General features: G+C 46.7%; 3 protein-coding genes across 3 annotated transcripts in view; all 3 read left to right on the top strand.

Moving 5' to 3' along the window:
• Positions 1-14,151, top strand: part of LOC143989611 (uncharacterized) — a 35,301-nt gene extending 21,150 nt beyond the window's left edge. The window contains exon 7 of the mRNA XM_077489828.1: positions 11,918-14,151. Within this exon, the coding sequence (XP_077345954.1) occupies positions 11,918-13,119 (1,202 nt within the window). The 3' untranslated portion in view covers positions 13,120-14,151. The remainder of the gene's footprint in view (positions 1-11,917) is intronic.
• LOC143986903 (uncharacterized) overlaps positions 1-21,204 on the top strand; it is a 1,023,878-nt gene that overhangs the window by 482,121 nt on the left and 520,553 nt on the right. The window lies entirely within an intron of this gene.
• Positions 1,544-11,886, top strand: LOC143989999 (uncharacterized). The gene is made up of 7 exons (XM_077490239.1): positions 1,544-1,789; positions 8,582-8,710; positions 8,911-9,045; positions 9,134-9,257; positions 9,374-9,471; positions 9,848-10,051; positions 10,175-11,886. Exons 1-7 carry the CDS (start codon positions 1,544-1,546, stop codon positions 10,376-10,378), a joined length of 1,140 nt encoding a protein of 379 aa, XP_077346365.1. The 3' UTR covers positions 10,379-11,886.

The raw sequence follows: 21,204 nt of genomic DNA, 5'->3' as shown, positions 1-21,204 counted from the left end.
TTTAAGGAGATCTGCCACCTGTAGGCTCTCAGACTCTCTGTCTGCTGCATAGTCTCTAAGGCAGTCTCGACAAATTAGTTTGTCCGGAAGTGGGGAGCCTCCGCAGGCCTGACATCTGGTAGGTCTAGGTCTCGGGGAGCGCGAATGACGGCGCCTCTTAGCTGAAGCTTTCCTGCCGCTTCTGTAATGCCCATGTCTGGGTGACCTGTCTCTGCTGTGACAGGAATCATCATCGTCATCTCCATATCGCCTTGAGGTCTTCTTAGACGTCTTCTGGCGTACAGGACTGAAATACAAAAGTATTGTCCTTAGTGCACTCTTTTTTTTTTTAAAACTTACCTGGGCGTAGGTCCTTACCTTGGGAGTAGAGTAGGATCTTGAGCGGGCGGCGAAAGGCTCATGTTTAGGCGGCTAAGCAGAGGTAACGGCTAGGAAAGAGTCAGAGGAAAAAGGCGTCAACCAGTCGTGCGCTGATTAACGGATAAGAAGGGAATTTGCCTACAAAAGTGACGATTCCCACCCCCTGTTACTGTGTGTTGTGTTTTTGTGTTTTTTTTTTGTTTTTTTTTTTTTAAATCCATTTTTTATATATATTTTTTGTTTTTTTTTTGGAGGCTCCGATTTAAATAATTTAATATATTAATAAATTAATTCTTTTTAAGTGAAAAGAGACATTCCATCAGAGCTATACCAATATATTCGGATGATCACAAGTACAAAAACAAATGCATTAAAACATGCCTTACCTTAACAGGGGTGGGAATAGCCTGGAACTCTAGAGTGTAATTCTCTTGTTGACCACAGGCATTTCACTTGTGCTGCTGGGAAAATAAATAGGAGGAGGGGAAGTGATGTCGTGCTAAAGCTCCTCCTCTGACACTCTGAGGGCAAAAAGAACCATTCGTCCTCAAAAAAGATGGCCGCCGAAGCTTCCGACGCTACCGCGCACGCGCCGAACGTCAAAACTGACCGTCGAAACATACGACCCGCCGGCGCATGCGCAGACGACGGCGGGAACGCTATACTATTATAAAATGACACAGACTCGCCGCGCGCGGCCCCTAGTGAGTCTGGGAGTGACAAACACACATGGGAAAGGAAAGGGGGGCCTGCTAGGACTATGGGGACCGCGGAAACAGAGCGCAGGAGAGAGGAAGGACAGATGAGACTGGAGGGAAAAAACAAACCTCAGGGACAGAGCAAAAGCTGCTACCTCTGCTGCCATAGACTGGAGCCTGAACGCCCATACTGCAGGTAAAGCTCTTACTTAAGAGACAAACTGCTTGTCCCAAAAGATCCTACAGAAGGGACTTCCAACCTTATAAGCGCATTTAGCTGCCCAAGAGAAGGAACTGCGTCCGGGAGAGGCTTGAACCCGGACGGACGCTGCCGAATGCAGAAGGTAAGGACGCCGACCAGGATTCACTGCCATGAGGTATGAGGAAAAAAAGGAGAATGCGGGGGCTGTACTAACCTTTTCTTTTATAATATTCACTAGTCCTGAGGGAGGAGCCAAGGCGGAGCTTGTCACAGGTATGCTGCCATGGAGGCACCAGGAAAGTTCAATTTCGGGAATTATGTTTTTAACTTTGCCCTGTTATACAAGGCTGTTTCTTGGGGCTGCAGTTCCTCTGAACTCCACAAGATGGTGATCTTACTTCTACCCAGACAGGAAGTCTCTATGGAATACAGAAAGGAAGTGATGTCAGGTACACACAGGAAGTTCCGGGTAAGAGGTGAGTCGGGAGGAAGTAGAGAGGAGACGTTGCTGGAAGAGGCAGAAGACGAGGTAATCAGATCTTATTTTCTATTTACACCCAGTAACCCCCCGTCATGTCCGTCCTCTTCCTCCATAGTCACTGTGATGTCTTTTATCTCCAGCAGATGATGATACACACATATATAGTGTGGAAACCTAGATTAACCTCTTCAGGGTCAGAACATTCCCCCACTTACAGGGCCGGAACATTCTCTTCATTTCAGAGATAAATTCTAGTAGTATGTTCCTCTAAACAAACATCTCTGACAATAAATAGACAAGACAATGACCATCCTGACCATACATGGCCTACAAAGGACAATTATTACACTACACAGGCTGTTGGTCTCTGATGGTCCTCTCACCCACCTACACATACTTTTCTGACCTCCATAAAGGAGAAGTCCAGCCTGAGGTGGCTTGGCTGGGCTTCTCCTATGGGTTACAGGAGTGCAGTTTGTTTTGCACTCTTGTGACCTGTTTTCAGCAGAGAGCGGGCTGAAGTCGGCTCTCTGGTGACATCACTGGAATCAGTCCAGGCCCCGCATCATCACGACAATGAAGTCTGGATCTTCCAGGTGCCTGGACTGATGGCCATCTCAGCCTCTCAGCGAGCCAATGAGAGACTGAGACGGGCTCTCCCCGCCCCTCCACAGCTCCAGTGAGAACCGAGCCATCGCAGATGTTAGATCGCTCGGTTCTCAGGGAAGAGGCGCCGGGGGACCGATGTGGCATCCACCTAGGTAAGTATGAATCTGAAAGAAAAATAAATCATACTTCTCTTTTAAAGACCTTCTGCCAGCAAGTGAAGGAAGCCTTCACCTCACCATTTCACCATTCTAGAAATATGTTACAGGATACAAAATAGACCAAGAGAACAAACCCCTCCCCTCTGCTGTCCTACCAGCACTGAAATAAAACACACACACCAGTAATGTGCACTACAAGGTCCAGCCCAACAGACAGCAGTCTATGGTAACAGCATGATGAGGACAAATGTTCATTCCAACATACAAGGGTCCTGCAGCTTGTCAGATAAAGATCCGGGAAGATCCAAGGAGCTCAAACAACAAAGAAATGACAGTGCGAGATCCTCATTAGAATGATGAAGTCATTTATTCCATAAAAACAAATAGTACACTTACATGTTAAAATCTTCATAATCAGCATAGATGGGTTGCTATTGGAGAGAACAAAACTGACTCCTCCCCCACAGTTCTGTACTCCACCAGCAGCATCCTCCTGCTATCCAATCCGATCCCTTCTCTTACTGTAGAGAGTGACAGTGACATCACTCCGATCAGTCAGCAGGCTGCCGGGGATTGTAGCCTTGCACCCGGAGTTCTGGCAATTATCCTGATTAGCCGACAACTCCGACCAAAAGTCAGCAAGTTCCCCTTTCTGGACATCATGATGACCCGACATTGTCCTCACAGCACTGCCTCAGAGGAAGGATTGTATTTATCATTCCTTGTCTGCAGATATAAAACTAAACAAAATCAGTTCCCATCCCTGGGAACCACCCCAGGCCTTTCCTGGTCCGCTTCCTCAATTATCGAGACAGAGACAGAATTCTATCGGAGGCCCGCAAGCATCCTACTCTCACATATGGAAACCCATCCATTCATCTTTTCCCTGACTTCTCGGCTGACTTGCAGCGGAAGAGGAAAACATTCAATGATGTTCGTAGACGGCTCCGGGACAAGAACATAAAGTATAGTATGCTTTACCCTAGCCGCCTGCGGGTCCAACATGATGGAGCACTCAGATTCTTTGATAACCCAGCGGACGCGGACGCCTGGCTGACCACCTTGCATTGATGGCCTATCCTTGGAACGATCACTGTGTGACCCTGGACCTGGCTTGTTTTTCTTGGCGCAAGCTCCTCTTAATACCGGAGCCACTTCACAGGTACTTGAATAGGTGACCCCCCACTGAACCCCCTACGATTGGGTTCATCTACACGAAGTTGGGAACCAACTGCTCTCCACTCCCTTGGAGGCACTCTCACTGAACCCTTTTGCCGTGGAAGGATATTACTCCCCCCCCCCACCCCACGTTAGGGGGCCTCTGTATACCAAGGGGGGCGGTTCAGGCCCTTCGGCGGACTTCCATGGTTCAAGGGAACATCAGTGTGTTGGTGCCGAATACACGCCTCAAAGGTTGAATCCGCGGTTCTGCGGAAGACTGTAGTGTGGCCTAGAGTTTGGGCTCACACTCCACAATGTTACGGCTAGTTTTGGGTATAGACCGGTTCCTGGTCCGCCCCCAGTGTTTTTGGGGGGCACCGGGTACCGGTAGGAAAAGCACCCAGTGCTTGGGAAGTTGTAAAGTTTTTTGTAGTTTGTATATGTTATGTGCGGTTGGCTCGTGCTCTTTCGCTGCTTGTCGGGTGGGTCTCAGGTGGGACTCAATCATCCGATTGCTAAACTCTCCCCCCTGGAATCATGGCGTCACATGATCTGGGTACTTGGTCGGTGGTATCCTGGAATGTTAGGGGCCTAAACTCTAAGTTTAAAAGGGCACTGATGTTCCAGTATATCAAGACGCACAACCCACACATATTGGTCCTACAGGAGACCCACCTGATGGGGAGTAAGTTGTTGACTCTGAAAAAACATTGGGTTCAGAAGACTTTTCATGCCACGTATTCCTCATATGCCAGGGGGGTCTCCATTCTGATAAACAAATCCTTTATGTGTACAGTGGAAGCGGTTCACACGGACCCTCATGGCAAATATGTAATTGTGGTACTCACGGCCTGGCAACAAAGGTATATTTTGGTGGGGGTATATATTCCGCCACCTTTTAGACCGGAAGTCTTGTACACTATTTTGGAGAGGATTACCCCGTATTGTCCAGCTAAATTACTAATCCTGGGAGACTTTAATAACACCCTCTCCCCTGATCTTGATAGGCCCACTCCGTCGCAATCCTCTAGGGGAGACCTGATGGGGTGGACAGACGCGGCGGGGGTTACGGAGGTGTGGAGATGGCTGCACCCACGTACTAAGGCTTACTCGTGCTTCTCTACGTCCTACAAAACCTCCTCTAGAATAGATTATGCGTTCGCAAATCAACATATGTTATCGGACGTGGTAGAGGCGACATACCTGCCTAGTGGGCTATCTGATCATTCCCCCCTCAAGATTACTATGCGGGCGACGGAGCGTCGCAACAGATCCCTATGGCGCCTTGGGGTGCAGTGGATCTCCCATGAAGAGATAGCGGGGCGAATCCCACATGCACTGCGAGAATACTGGGAACTTAATGCGGGGTCATCCTCTCCTCCCACAGTTTGGGATGCCTTTAAGGCATACACTAGAGGGCAATATATGTCAGAAATTAAGGCGGTCCAGGTAACTCAACGGGTCACAAAAACCCAGTTGGAGGGTGAGATTGAGGAGGCAGATGCTGCCTATGGGTCTGACCCCTCGGTCTCCAATTTCGATCGGCTTCATTCCACAAAACGGTGTCTCCACCTCCACCTCTCTGAGATTACCCGGTTGGAGGTTTTTCACTCTAAACAAAAGTTTTTTGAGCAGGGTGATAGGAATGGTAGGCTACTGGCAATGATGTCTCACCATGATACCCCTATGACCCTGGTTCCCGAATTGGTTTCTCCTACCGGGGACTCTCTTACATCCCGGGAGGACATCCTAAGGGAGTTTCGGGCCTTCTATCAGACACTATACACTTCCACGCTCCCTCCTGTTGTGGATCCGGGCGGGATGGCGCCTCTCCTGGACCCCCTGGCCTTGGGGTGGCTCTCAGATGAGGAGAGGTCCCATCTGGTCCGACCTATTACTGCGGAGGAAGTGCATGCTGTTATTAACTCGCTCGCAGCTGGGAGGGCCCCGGGCCCGGACGGTCTGCCCGTCGAGTTCTACCGATCCCACGCGGATCTCCTGGCCCCTCTACTGGCAGACCTGTATACCCAGTGTCTGGAGGGGGGAGCGCTCCCACCCTCCATGGCAGATGCCCATGTCATTCTAATTATCAAACCCAATAAAGATCCCAAACAATGCGCCTCCTATAGACCCATTGCTCTTCTTAACACTGACTTTAAAATTTTATCTAAATTGATCACGGTTAGACTTAACCCCCTTCTGCCCTCTGTTATAGACCCTGACCAGACAGGGTTCATGGCCCAGAAATCGACGGACATCAACCTCCGCAGACTTTTCACCAATCTCCATGCCAAACATGATAATGTGGGCACTAGAACGGTTGCCTCCTTTGATATCGAGAAGGCATTTGATTCGATTGAGTGGCCTTATCTCTGGGAGGTTCTGCGGAGGATGGGGTTTCCGTTGGTTTTTATTGGGTGGCTGCAGACTATGTACAGATCCCCAAAGGCAGCCATTAGGCTGGCGGGGGATGTTTCTGCTCCCTTCCCGTTGTCCAGGGGTACCAGGCAGGGCTGCCCTCTCTCTCCAGCACTTTTCGCCATTGCTATGGAACCGGTGGCGGAAGCATTGCGGGTCTCGCCCCATATAAAGGGACTGAAAATGGCTTGGCTGGAGGAGAGGGTGGCACTGTATGCTGACGACCTCCTGCTTTTTCTGAATGACGCAGGCCCTTCTCTTAGGGGAGCGCTGCGAGTACTGACTGACTTTTCTAGGATAACTGGACTGCGGGTGAACTGGACGAAGTCCCAGTTACTTGCTATTGACCCTGAGGCAAAACGACTAGCCCCGCCAAATATCCAACTGCAATGGGTAGATGACATGGTGTACCTGGGAGTGAGGGTCTCGAGAGATGTATCCAGCTTTATCCCCCTCAATCTAGATCCGGTGGTTCAAAATGTCAAGGCTAGGTTGAAAGCCTGGGAAAACCTTCCCCTATCCCTCTTAGGCCGCATTAACCTCATCAAAATGAAGATAATCCCTAAATTTACCTATCTATTCCGTAACTCCCCACAATGGATTCCTTCCTCATTTTTTACGAAATTGAATCGTTTGTTCTCTTCCTTCCTCTGGGGCTCCGGCCCCCATAGGTTTAAACTATCCACGCTGATGCGTCCGGTGCTGCGGGGGGGGGTTGGCGTTTCCTGACTGCCAGAAATATTTTCTGGCAGCACAGTTGGTCACGGTAGTCTGGTGGATGACACCAGACCTGTCCAACACTGCGGTGGTTCTGGAGGCTGCGGTGGTCCGATCCGTGGAGGCCCTGACACACTTACCCCTGCGGGGTCCCAGGGCCCCCTATGACCTGACACCCTCTATGCACACAACTCTAAGGGCCTGGCGGGCGGGACTGGGACTGGAGGGGTTTCCGGGGACTGCAATCTCCCCACACACCCCCCTATGGAATAATCCTACCTTACCCCACCTCTACTCATTACCAGACCCCAAAATTTGGGCCAGATGTGGCATAAAACTCTTATCTGACCTCACGTCCGGTACGACTATACACCCCTTTAATCACCTGGTATCTCGCAATAATGTACCCCCCTCGCATCTATTCCGCTATATGCAGCTATCCCATGCTTTCAAGGCTCAAGTGGTACCCAATACCACGCAAATTGTGCAATCCGCCCTGGAAAAGATTACAAGATCTGAATGTACTAGGAAGCCGACTTCGGTCCTATATGCGCACCATATTAGGGTCTCTTTTCCAGATCTGTCAAAGCTCCGGCAGAGATGGACTCAAGACATATCGGATCTGGATTCCGAGGACTGGGAGGACATGTGGGACTTTCCCTTCACCATCCTGGTATCCCTTCGAGACCGCCTCATACAATACAAAATTCTACACCGGGCATATATTACCCCGTATAGATTACATAAAATGAGAACCTCCCTGTCCTCGGAATGCTGGAGATGTACTGGGGATCCGGGTGACTTTATACACATCTTCTGGTCCTGCCCGGTAATTCAGCGTTACTGGTCACAGGTACTGTCCATAATTCATGAAGTGGTAGGAATAGATGTAGCCCAGACCCCGCGGATATGCCTTCTGGGATTGGTGGAAGGGGTGGCCCCCAGGATAGCAGACAGAACCCTGATAGGACTTCTACTCTTTTATGCCAGGAAAATGATTACCTTATGCTGGAAAAAGCAGGCCCCGCCGTCATTACAACTGTGGAAATCCCATGTCAATAAAGTCTTACCACATTATAAGGAAACGTATTATAACAGGGGTTGCCCCAAAAAATACATGAAAGTGTGGTCTAAGTGGCTGGCTGATGCCTCCACAGTGACTGCAGATTAACATGTCCGGGATGTCATCCTGAGGGAAGATGGGAGTGTGGTTGGGGAGGGCCCCCTGGCATTGCTCCACTTCAATGTCTTATGTTTTTTAGTGTAACCAATCCTATGTGCCTAGTTCACTTATTCTGGTGCCTCTTGCGGCCCGACTGCAGAAATTGGTCCTAGGTTGATATATGGAGCGGGAGCCAACCTAGCACTAAGTTAGTGTTTGTTGTTGTGGATGTGCTACAGGTGTCGATTATTCTGTTGGAATCACTTGACGACCCCTGCGTGGGTCTAACCATAACAATGTGGCATGTCACTGTTTTTTTTTTTTTTTGTTGAATGTTCGTTTGTCTGTCTAAAACTCAATAAAAAACATTTAAAAAAAAACAAAAAACAAAATCAGTTCAGAAACGAAACAAATCCAACAGAGAAAAGGGAATATCTGATCCAGCAGCCAAGAGGGTCCCGAACCTCAAAATGTAGCAAACAGTCCAAACTAAATGTGTTCCCACGGGGGGTAGTTGTTAAATGTCCAGCAACCCTCCTATTACCCCCTCAAATCTACATCATATTATTGTGTGACCAACACCATACAAATAATTCTTCCTTTCATTTCCCAAAGTTATCCGTCTACAAGGAGACCTGTATAGATCAAATGAAGGCACCAATGAGGATGGAGGAGGACCGGAGTCACATGACTGAGGAGATAATAAACCTCACCCTGGAGATCATCTACTTGCTGACCGGAGAGGTGAGGAGGATTCTGGGAGGTCACATGACATCACTCTTATCTCTATTAATAAAACTCAGACCTGACCGGAGAGGTGAGGAGGATTCTGGGAGGTCACATGACATCACTCTTATCTCTATTAATAAAACACAGACCTGACCGGAGAGGTGAGGAGGATTCTGGGATTCTAACATGATATTCCTATTGGTTCTCCAATACAGAGATTTCCCCTTGTGAAGTCAGGTGATCATATGACCATCACAGTGCCTCCATGTGACTCCCTAAAACCTGAGAGACACAACATGGAGAAGATTCTAGAAGTCACCAAGAAGATGATGGAGCTGCTGACAGGAGAGGTGAGGAGGATTCTGGGAATTGTGGGACATTATCCAGTAACAGACAAGGGATGTGTCTGGATGGTGACTGTATCATTGTGTGTGTCAGGTTCCTATAAGGTGTCAGGATGTCACTGTCTATTTCTCCATGGAGGAGTGGGAGTATTTAGAAGGACACAAGGATCTCTACAAGGACGTCATGATGGACAATCAGCCGCCCCTCACATCACCGGGTAAGAGGAGACTTTATTTTAAAGGAGAGAGCAGTACGGAGGCTCCACCTAGATCCCCCATCATCTGATAAACACATAGAAACAATGTGTTCGGTCAGTGTGTGTGTTTCCTACAGATGGATCCAGTAATGGGAACCCACCAGAGAGATGTCCCCGTCCTCTGTATTCCTGGGATTCCACACAGGAAGGTCACACCATCCCCCACCATCATCAGGTAGATGAGGAACAATCACTGATAGTTATGATTAAGATTGTTTTCACACTCAAAGCGCCACTCAAAAAAGGTTAAAAACTCCCATTTTCAAATTGCTTTGGAAGCACTGCCCATTCATTACAATGGGAGGGGTATTTTGGGAGCACTAGATACAGCGCTCCCAACCTGCCCCAAGGATGTTGTTTGCAGGTCTTTTGGTAACATCTTGCATGCGCACCGCCCGATTTTGAAAGGTCACACTGCAGTGAATGGGAGGCAATTTCAGGCACTTAGCAGAGGCTATTTCTAGTGCTAAAGTGCCTGACACCCTCCCCAGTGTGAAAGGGGTCTTATATACAGCATGTTTGTTACAATGAATGTTTTATTATATATTCAGAGTGGAAACCTCGGGGATTATAATATTGTTTTTAAAGAAGAGTATAAAGAGGAGGATGAGGAGTATGGAGTGATGGAGGAGATTTCAGGACACAAGGATATGATGGAGCCACCAAATACCAGGAACCCACCAGAGAGATGTCCCCGTCCTCTGTATTCCCGGGATTCCACACAGGAAGATCACACCATCCCCCACTGTTACAAGGTTGGTGGGATAGAGCATCTAGAACATGGACTCCTAGAGATGATGTGTGGATTTTCTATGTGATGTCACAATAATAAATCTTCTATCTTACAGATGATATTCTCTCTCATTTTCTTGGTTTAGAGTGGAGATCCAATCGATATAGAATTTGAGGTGAAATCAGAAGAAGAAGAGAGGTATGTGAGGGATGATCAGCAGTCTATGGAGGAGGATGGAATAACGGGGACATTTATAGAGGAGGACACTCCTACAGAGATCAGCACAGGTGGGTCATTAACACTAAATCCATTCCTCCACCCATACTGCTCACTGATTGGTCCAAAGTAGGGCGGGGGCTGGGTGATATCAGCCTGTAATCCCCTGGTCACTTTCCTGAGCTGTGTTTCCCGTCCTGTATTCCTGGATTTCTCTCCGATAATCTTCCTTCTCTGTGCTTTAGACACAATTTATAGATCTAAACTGGATTTATGGAAATTCTCGGGTTCAGCCTGCAGAAAAAGGTTGATTTTCACCATAAATGTTTCTAGGACGGCACAGTGGTGTAGTGGTTAGCACTCTCACCTAGCAGTAAAAAGGGTCACTGGCAGGGAGTTTGTATGTTCTCCCTGTGCCTGCATGGGTTTCCTCCCACACTCCAAAGACATGCAGGTAGGCTAATTGGCTTCTTCCAAAATTGGCCCTAGTATATGAATGGGGACCTTGGATTGTAGCTCCTTGAGAGTAGGGACCGATGTGAGTGTGCGATGTACAGGGATAGGGACAATTGTAGACACTCAGGTTGAACTGTGTGGACTGGTGTCTTTATTCAACCTTACTAACTATGTAACTAGATCTAGGCACCTGGGGTATGTGATTTGGGTCTTCTGCCCCATACCCGGGTATGACAAGATCTCGGACAGAACAATCCCCCCAGGATTACTTGTTGTGTTGTCTGCTGGCTGTGCCGGGTGGAGGGATATGTCTGTATAGTCTCAGACCCAAGTCACTGAGTGCAGTCTCAGGAGATGGGAGGCAGCGGTGTGGGACCTCTGCAACTTGTCTCATGTAATCATTTCATCTTCCACTGATTACTGAATACCAATATTATGAGTCCTGACCCTTACACTATATACTTTATATTCTACATTACATACTCCTGACCCCTGCACTATATACTCTGTGTTGTACATTATATCATTCTGATACTATATAGTCCTATCTGTTGCATCTTATACAATATGTTGTACATTACATAGTCCTGACTTCTGCTCTCTCCCCTCCCCCCACTGCTATATATACACATAATATGTATTCTCTTTTGTTACACCCATGTCCTACCAGCTGGACATTTTATATCTGATGATCTGATTGGAGCACAGACATTTACATGGTGATAACATCCTCAGACTTTGGACCCTTAAACAGAAAGTGATAATGAGGGAGGAGTCAATAACCCAATGATGGGGGTCTTCAGGATCAGTCCAATCTTCATCTTGGTTGTTCTCCCCCCATCCTCACTCTCTGACCTCTGGTGGGGCTCAGCCCCGCTGTTATTCATGACTAAATCATGGACTAAATAAGGAAGTGCAGGACTTCTTGTGTTGGGAAGATGGCAATGAGTGATAGAGGGGGAGGGGACACTCGTCCTATAATCCCCTCATCACTGTCACTCCTATAAAAGACAGTTCTAGTTGTTTCCTCACTCTATGACTAAGGTCCATGAATAAAGAAATGATCTGGTAGAAGATCAGAGGACCCATTTACTAGTTACCTTGAGGGCTGAATTGTAAGATCCTCAGAGACAAAGCTGCCTGATGTGGGCGGAGTCCTGGTTTAGAGGAACCAATCAGCTCATGTCTAGTAATAGTCTTTGTATTTCTATTTTAGTAGATGGACGGGAGATGAGGAAAACCTCAGAGGATTGTCTCACTTTGTCTCCAGACTGTAAAGTAGAAGATGAGGACATCACACAGTATAGTCCAGGAGAAAACCCGACTACCTCAGATGTCCATCCGGCACCACACAGTGTAGATGGACCATCGTATTCCTCTTATCCTGAGGAACCTCAGACTGTGCGGGACGGGGCCGTCCTTCCAACAGAGAAGAGCTTTTCCTGTACTGAGTGCGGGAAGTGTTTCCATTTTAAATATGATCTTAATGTGCATAAAAGATCTCACACTGGGGAGAAGCCGTATTTTTGTCCCGAGTGTGGGAAATGTTTTTCACAAAAGTCAAATCTTTATAAACATCAGAGATCTCACACAGGGGAGAAGCCGTATTCCTGTCCTGAATGCGGGAAATGTTTTTCACAAAAGTCAAATCTTTATGGACATCAGAGGTCTCACTCAGGTGAGAAGCCATATAACTGCCCTGAGTGCGGGAAATGTTTCCATTCTAAATCCAAACTGAATGTGCATAAGAGATCTCACACAGGAGAGAGGCCATATCCCTGTCCTGAGTGTGGGAAATGTTTTTCAGTAAAGTCCAATCTTTACACACATCAGAGATCTCACACAGAGGAGAAGCCGTATTCCTGTCCTGAGTGTGGTAAATGCTTTGTAGTAAAGTCACAACTTTTCACACATCAGAGTTCTCATAACAGGAATAGTTCAGGAGAAATCCCGACTACCTCAAATGTCCATCCGGCACCACACAGTGTAGATGGACCATCGTATTCCTCTTATCCCGAGGAACCTCAGACTGTACGGGATGGGGCCGTCCTTCCAACAGAGAAGAGCTTTTCCTGTACTGAGTGTGGAAAGTGTTTCCATTCTAAATCCACTCTTCGTGTGCATAAAAGATCTCATTCAGGAGAGAAGCCATATTCCTGTCCTGAGTGTGGGAAATGTTTTTCAGTGAAGTCCAATCTTAAATCACATCAGAGATCTCACACGGGGGAGAAGCCGTATTCCTGTCCTGAGTGCGGGAAGTGTTTCCGTTTTAAATCCCATGTTCATGTGCATATAAGATCTCACACAGGGGAGAAGCCGTATTCCTGTCCTGAGTGCGGGAAATGTTTTTCAGTGAAGTCCAATCTTAAATCACATCAGAGATCTCACATGGGGGGAGAAGCCGTATTCCTGTCCTGAGTGCGGGAAATGTTTTTCAGTGAAGTCCAATCTTAAATCACATCAGAGATCTCACATGGGGGGAGAAGCCGTATTCCTGTCCTGAGTGTGGGAAATGTTTTTCACATGTGATCAGTCTTTACAAACACCAGAGATCTCACACGAAGGAGAAGCTGAATTCCTGTCCTGAGTGAAGGAATTGTTCCTCCCTGAAGTCCTGTCTTCCTGTACATCAGGGATCCCACACAACCCTTGAGGTGTATTAGTGCCTTGAGTGCGGGAAATGTCTTCTATATGAATGTTGCTGGACATCACAGCTCTCATGTGGGGAAGAAGCACACCCTGATATACACCTCAGATATACTCCATGGCTGATCTTCATCATGGAAGAAACAGTTGATAAGGAGATCAGAGATCAGCAAAGACATGGAAGAAGTGTTGTACTGTAGAGAACACAAGGATAGCTCCAATAAGGGCAACTCCAGAGAATACCCTTGAGCAAGAGCAATAGTAGGGACTATTGCGGTACCCGTATATAATAGAAACAGCTAATAAAAACTTGATTCACATTTATTTAGCATATCAAAACGACAATCACAATATTTTTTAGATCATAAAACAACAATGAACAAACATTCAATACAGAACGGTAGTGTTTACAATTGTTCCAGAAGACCCCACGGGTAAGTGGAGAAACGTTGGTAAAGGATTAGACGTGTTCCTTGACCAGTTTCGCGGCTGTAAGCCGCTTCCTCAAGAGGCGTCACCCACAATATCTGCCGGAAAAATGTAAAATCTTTAGAAACATTGCACCAATATTTCCTACTACAATGTCAAAGATAACTGATAATACATTTTAAATAACGATATATATATATAATGTTATTTTGCCCTTATTTGAGCTATCCTTGTGTTCTCTATGCTATTATGGGATGATGGTACCTACGCTTAACTGTGGTTATAAATATTGTGTAAGGTGATACTATTTTAAGTTTTGTACCGTGTCGGTCATTGATAGCAGGAGAAAAATAAAAATGGAGTCATTACCTCTCATTGGCCGAGTACATTTTGTGGTGGAAGATTTCACAAACACTTAGAGATTTGTTTTTAAAATAATTTTTGGACACATTTTTTTTTTATATAAAAGCCTATGGCGTGCAAAACACACCCAAAAACTTCCACCCGGTGCCAAAAAAAGTGCCCACACATCAAGAGTGAACACAAAAATGTGCAACGGGTGTCTGCTGTCCTCCACGAGGAAGGACCTTACCCTGATCCCCCGGGGCGTTAGACTCCAGACGGGCACTGAGGTACCAATACATGGCCCATCTGACCAAATGTCATGGTTATGCAGTGATCTTCCTGTGTTTGCTTACCTTCCCCCATGTCTTCAGACTAAGAAGCCAGCCACTTCCACCTGGGTTTTTTTATAACCTCTCCTCTAAGCATGGCTCCACCCCAAGCCCTATATTAACCTGTGCACTGCAGGCCTCGGTGCTGATCAACCATTGTGTATCCATTGTGTATTAGCTTCCTGTTTCCTGCCGTGTGCTCTGCTACTGGTTTCCTTTAACGATTTAGGCGTGTCTTGACTATCCCTGCTTGCCTGTGACCCTGACCTTTTGGCGTGTACCCGACTATTCTTGTCTGCTTGTGGCCCCGACCTTGGCTTTGTCCCTCACCATCCCTATCCTCCTGTTCCCTACTGTGGGTGTGAGCTGGGGGACCCTGGGGGTCGCGACCTGGAGCCAGTTGCAGCCAAGTCCATCCTCACCACTGGAGGCTCTGGTAAACACCTGCTGGCTCTTAGACTCCGCGCCCCAGGGAATCTCACACTCTATCCCAGTGGGATCTGTCCCCCGTCTGCAGCAGTCAGCTGTAGGGTCCACAACCCTGCGGTGTACCCCTAACCCTACGGTGTGCATCTGTCACCTGGGCTCTAGGTGACCTGACACCAAAGCCAGACGACCGCCTTTCTCTGGAACAGACCCACCCAGGTACTAGGGTAGGGGCTCCCCCGAAGGGAGACCCCCCAAAGAGAGGGCGAACCAAGCCAGAAGGCCTATGTCCACCCTCCCACAAGACTTTCAGGGTTGGCCCGAGGACCGACACCCTACTCATCAAACGTGCAAGTGACAACATAAAACGTGACAAACCACACAGAAATAAAATAAAGTGGGGAAGGGATAGTGAAGAGGGAGAGTGAAAAAGTGGTCATTGTGTAAAACAATGACCAGGCCCTCCGGCTAGGAATCAAAATATTCTCTGGTCCTAGCCAAAAGGCCCGGCCCTAGAGGCAGGTGTGAAAAGAGGTTTTCTAGTGATGTGACCAAGGTGCCAGACATCAAAGTGATTAAATCACAGTGAACGTAAGGCACCCCTGAACTGCCACTTCAGGGGCACATCACCATAGGCTTTTCAACAAAAAGCATCCCCGACCCCCCCAGACCACAGCAGCCCCCACCCAGCCAGAAAGGCATGGAGATCTAGGAGCTTAGTGAGAGCCCTTTGCCATCAGACCTCACCCTCGCTCCCATCACTCCTACCTAATTACATTCGGGCAGTACTGGCCGTTCCCCCCGGTGGGAGAAAGGGGAACCAACGTTCCCTCCCGAAAAACTGACCGGAGCTAAAGCTGCCCTAATCCAGGCCAGAAGGCCAGGGTCCCCTCCCCTGGTGCCGACCAGTGGTTCTCCATCCTCATCAGAAGGCTTCCCTTTCGGCTACAAACCGCTCCGGGTTACCTTCACACCAGCAGGTTTTACATAGCAACCGCCACCTCTGCTCCACCTTGCCGTAGAACAGGGACGGAAGCAAGCGCCACCTCCTGGTAACTGATAAGAACAGATACTACACTTGATCTTAGCCAAAAGGCCGAGGACAAATGTGAGAAGCGATCGATCCAGTCTTGACAAATGTTGGTTGTATTTTCCTTCATACAGTACTTTCCTAGGATCTTTTTCTCTCTCTAGTGCCCATAGTGCAGTATTGTACTATTCTTTCTTTTTTTAGGCATTTCAGGAAAAATTTCACATTATGGCCCCTTGATGGATCTGATGATCATAGGAATCACGGTATTAACTTAAATATGGCAAGAAATGTGTGATACTTGGTGGGGAAATCCATGTCACATTCTTTCAGAATTTGTTTTATAAATAGACCCTTTAATTTGCTTTGTTAGGCATGGCTACATGAGCACAGTACATATCTAAGAATGTAAATTAGAATGTAAGAATGTAAATTAGTGAAACCAACCATACACAGCAAATCGCCTAATAACATTTGTTTTTTTACCCTCATTCACACAGAAGGGATGTACATGTATTTTCATTGGGTGAATTATTATGTCAATTATTTATAAATAGACCCCTAAATGTCAGGAGACGTTTATATAAAGATGGGAAGTATGGAGCAGATAAATGCCCCAGGGGACATGTATCAATGCAAAAAACAGTTTTAACAACGGCCATTTTTTCGGGAGCAGTGATTTTAATAATGCTTAAAGTGAAACAATAAAAATGTATAAAAGGTATACAAATTCCTTTAAATATCGTGCCTGGGGGGTGTACTTAGTACGTGTTTAGAACAATGCCACAGCAAAATGACATTTCTAAAGGAAAAAAAAGTTATTTAAAACTGTTTGTGGCTGTAATGACTCGTCGGCTCTTGTCAATACACATAAAAATCATTAAAAAAATGGCAGCACCAAAATGTAAAAAACAAAAAGTTGTGGGGGTCCCCCCAAAATCCATACCAGACCCTTCAAGTCTGGTATGGATATTAAGGGGAAACCTGTGCCAATTTTTTTTTTTTTTAAATGGCATAGGCCCTTCAGGTCTGGTATGGATTTTATGGGAACCCTGCTCCAAAATAATAAAATGGTGTAGGGGTCCCCCCACAATCCATACCAGACCTTTATCCAAGCACGAAACCTGGCAGGCCGCAGGAAAAGAGGGGGGATGAGAGAGCATGATCCCCCTCCTGAACTGTACCATGCCACATAACCTCAACATAGGGAGGATGCTTTGGGGTTGTCCCCAAAGCACATGATATCATAAGGGGCGGAGTGACCCATTTACATCACTGGGTGGCCCCTCCCTCAGCTATATAATAGCTGTCATTGCGAAAAGGGTTCAGTCGGTGGGAGCCTCCCACGGAGGCGGAGTTGTGTTTTTTTTCTCGGTCCGTCAGCACTGTGATCAAGGATGAATGGACATCGCGGGACAGTTTTTTTTTTTTAAATAAAGAACTTGTCCCAAATTGTCTACTGTCATTTTTTAACATTTTGACACTTTTTTTGAGAATGATTAGGGGTACAATGTACCTGATACGCATTCACATGGGGAGCAGGGGATCTGGGGGTCCCCTTGTTAAAGGGGGCTTCCAGATTCTGATAAGCCCCCCGCCCACAGACCCCCACAACCACCGGGCAAGGGTTGTGGGGATGAAGCCCTTGTCCCCATCAACATGGGGACAAGGTTCTTTGGGGGAGACCCAAAGCACCCTCCCCATGTTGAAGACATGTGACCAGGTATGGTTCAGCAGGGGGGGCGCTCTCTTTTCCCCCTCTCCTTTCTGGCAGCTTGCCAGGTTGCGTGCTCAGATAAGGGTCTGGAATGGATTTTGGGGGGACCACTACGCTATTTTTTTATTTTGGCACAGGGTTCCATTTAATATCCATACCGTGTACGGCTCATCCCTAGTTGCAAGGGTAAATTTGCAGAACTCATCTTGCATTCGCAAAGGGAGCACAAAATTAATCCTCTTCAGGAGGCCTTGAAGAAAAGTTTGTTTTTATTTCCAGACCCTGGGAAGTTACCATTTCCTGGTGCTGGACAACGTGTTTCTGAGGCTTCATTCGTTTCTTTGTTCGGAGAAAGAGCAGTTGAGAAGGTGGCCGGCTGACTGATACCTTTAAACAATTTTTCAGTCCTCAGCGCCAAGGTCTTATAGGTTCAAGCAACTATCTCCAGTGTCTTTATTATATGGTGCAGGAATATCTAGGGGCAAGAGCAGTCTTGGAGACCCTTCCAACAGAGCATCCACTGGGTTACTGGGTCTTGAGGATGGACCACTGGCCAGAATTTTCTCAATATCCAATTGAGTTACTGGCCTGTCCTGCATCCAGCATGCTTTCTGAATGCACATTCAGTGCTGCTGGAGGGTTTGTAATGGATCAAAGAGACTCCTGTCCACAGACTCCGTTGATAGGCTCACATTTATAATAATGAATCAGTCCTGGATCAGCAGAGATCAAGCCGGTGATGCTGATGTTACTGATTGAATTTGCTATGGATCTGGGATCCCTTGAAGACTGCCTATCCTATTCCTCCTGAATCTTGATGATGCTAGCTTCCAACAATATTTTGGGTTTAGGGCACCACCACCCAAGGCCCAATTTTTCTGACCCTGTTTAAGAAGGGCATGTAATTACAATTTTTTAAATAATATTTAAAAGCAGGGCCTGTTCCTGCGCCCAACAAGAGTAACTGTGAGGGGTTACAGTGTTCTGGCACTACCAACACCTAAGGCCCAATTTCAGAATATATAGTACAGTCTGTATAGTATATATACTGAAGTTCAGAGTATATAGTGCAGTCCGTATAGTATATATACTGCAGTTCAGAGTATATAGTGCAGGCAGTGTAATATATATAATACAGTCCAGGGTATATAGTGAAGTGTACAGTATATAATATAGTGTAATGAAGTGGTTAAGGGGAACCCTATGACAGAATTAAGGGACTGGGTCTGGTATAGATTTTATGGGAAACGCCATGAAAAAGAAAATTGGCATGGGGTCCCCCCAAAATCCATACCAGACCCTTAGCAAGCAGCCTGACGAGTGAGCGCCCTCCCCCTCCTGAACCATACCAGGCCGCTTGCCCTCACCATGGGGAAGGTGCTTTGGGTTCCCCCAAAGCACCTTGTCCCCATATTGATAGGGGCAAGGGCCTCATCCCCACAACCCTGGCATGGTGGTTGTGGGGGTCTGTGGGAGGGGCTTATCGAAATCTGGAAGCCCCCTTTAACAAGGGGGCCCCCATATTCCGCCTCCCCTATATGAATGGGTATTGGGTACATTTTACCCCTAGCCATTCACCAAAAAAAAGTGTCAAAGGGTAAAAAACACAATACACAGTTTTTGACATGGGGTAGGGGCAGTGCACACATACAGTATAGCTTTGCTGGGCTTTGAATGAAGACTAGCACAGGAGAAGGGAGCTGGACACAAGGGGGGACTGGCAGTGTAGCTGGACATTCTCTGGGGTCTCAGCTCACAGTCTACAATGATCACAGTACAGGCCACCACACTAAGGCTGTTTCCACTAGTGCGACTTGTCATGCGACTTTGGACACAAAGTTGCATGACAAGTCACAGCCCATTGATTTCAATAGCACCCGTTCCCATCTATGCGACTTTGAAAAGGTACCTGCAATGCTTTGATGTGACTTTGATCCAGAAAGTGTAAAGTTGGAACAAAGCTGCACTCAAAGTCGCATCAAAGACACACTCCAAAGTCGCACTCCAGCCTTAGCCTACGTTTCCACTAGTGTGACCCCAAAGCTGTGCAATTTAGAGTGTGACTTTGAGTGCAGCTTTTATCCAATTTTACACTCTGGATCAAAGATGCATCAAAAGTTACATCAAAGTAGTGCTGGCACCTTTTTAAATTGAAAATTTTCTGATTTTCAAAGGCATATAGATGGTAAAAAATATTATTTTTGACCGGACTTCCACTTGAAAGTTGGAGCCATATAACGGTTTGTAAGAAGTGTGTGTCTCTGTGTGTGGCGCCATGTGCTACACTGAGCAGAACATACTTACCAGGCTTGTCTGTTCTCTGTCTCTCTCAGGTAGCTAGGAACCAAAACAGGAAGTTCTCCTTCTCCGTCTAAGGATAGGAGGGATGGGGGTGCAGCTGGGTGGGGCTGGACAAGACAGGAAGGGTGAGGCAAGACAGGGGGTGGGGCTGGGCAAGACAGGGGCAGTTAGAATGAACAGTAGGCATGCCTGTGTAGAAGAGAAGGACGTTTTCAGGAAGTGAGAGGCCGCCATGCAGAATTCAGATAAAGAGAAATAAGGTTGTCCCTGAAGAACAGGAAGAAGCTGATTGTCTGGCTTTAATTAGACTTTCTAAGCGACACAATCTGCTATACAGAAAATAAATCATGTCAAAGATAAAGATATTTTACATATAATTAATAGAAAAATGTTCATTTTTGACTGGACTTCCACTTTAAAAGGCACAGCATGAGACATACAACTTGATATAAAAAGATTATTTTATTCCAAACATGTTTAAAAAAAAAATACAGTAAGTGCCGCCGATATTGTGTTTCCGGCACAATGGGATCACGCTGGAAATCACCGCTGCGAGTTGTGCTTCTCGCACTCGCCACCCCCACGAGATGCCGTGCATCCATAGGAATGTATTGGGGCGGCGAGCAGGAGGAATGACATAGCTCAGCGCTGGCTCCCGTGACGGGGCTCACAGGTGTCAATCTTACCGCTAACAGCGACGAGATTGACACAATATCGGCGGCACCCACAGTATATAAGACTTTCACAAATGTCCACTAGAGGAATATATTCTCTATATGTAATGTTTCCCTATATATCATACAGGACACCAATGACCATCAACTAATTAGGTGTAACAATATTCTGTATAGTCCAGAGGATCTTGTCCAACGGTTAACGTGTTTCCCTGAATAGCTTTTTTAGGACTGTATGTTTTTGAAGGAAACATCACTATCACCATCATCATCAAACTGACAAACACAAGATAAGGTAAGTATATATTTATATTTCAATACTGTCATTCATATTACACACTTTATTCAATTATATATTTATAGACTGCACAGATTACATCAATATGGGGGCAAATGACGGAATCCACAAACCAGTCTGGGGGGGGGGGGGAGCATAGAGAACCCAAAACAAGGGGGAACAAGAGAGTATGGCACACAGGTGAGGAATCTATAATATACTAAGCAAGTAGAGAGCATAGTTAGTAGCAGCTCTATCTCTATATATCCCAAAGGGGGATGGGGAGAAGGGGAAAGATTTACATAATCCATCCTCCTTATACTTTACTT

This window comes from Lithobates pipiens, unplaced genomic scaffold (assembly GCF_037356315.1).
Source record: "Lithobates pipiens isolate NorthernLeopardFrog02 unplaced genomic scaffold, aLitPip1_a1.2 Scaffold_18, whole genome shotgun sequence".
Classification (NCBI taxonomy): Eukaryota; Metazoa; Chordata; class Amphibia; order Anura; family Ranidae; genus Lithobates; species Lithobates pipiens.
This window is presented reverse-complemented; position numbering and strand designations above follow the sequence as displayed.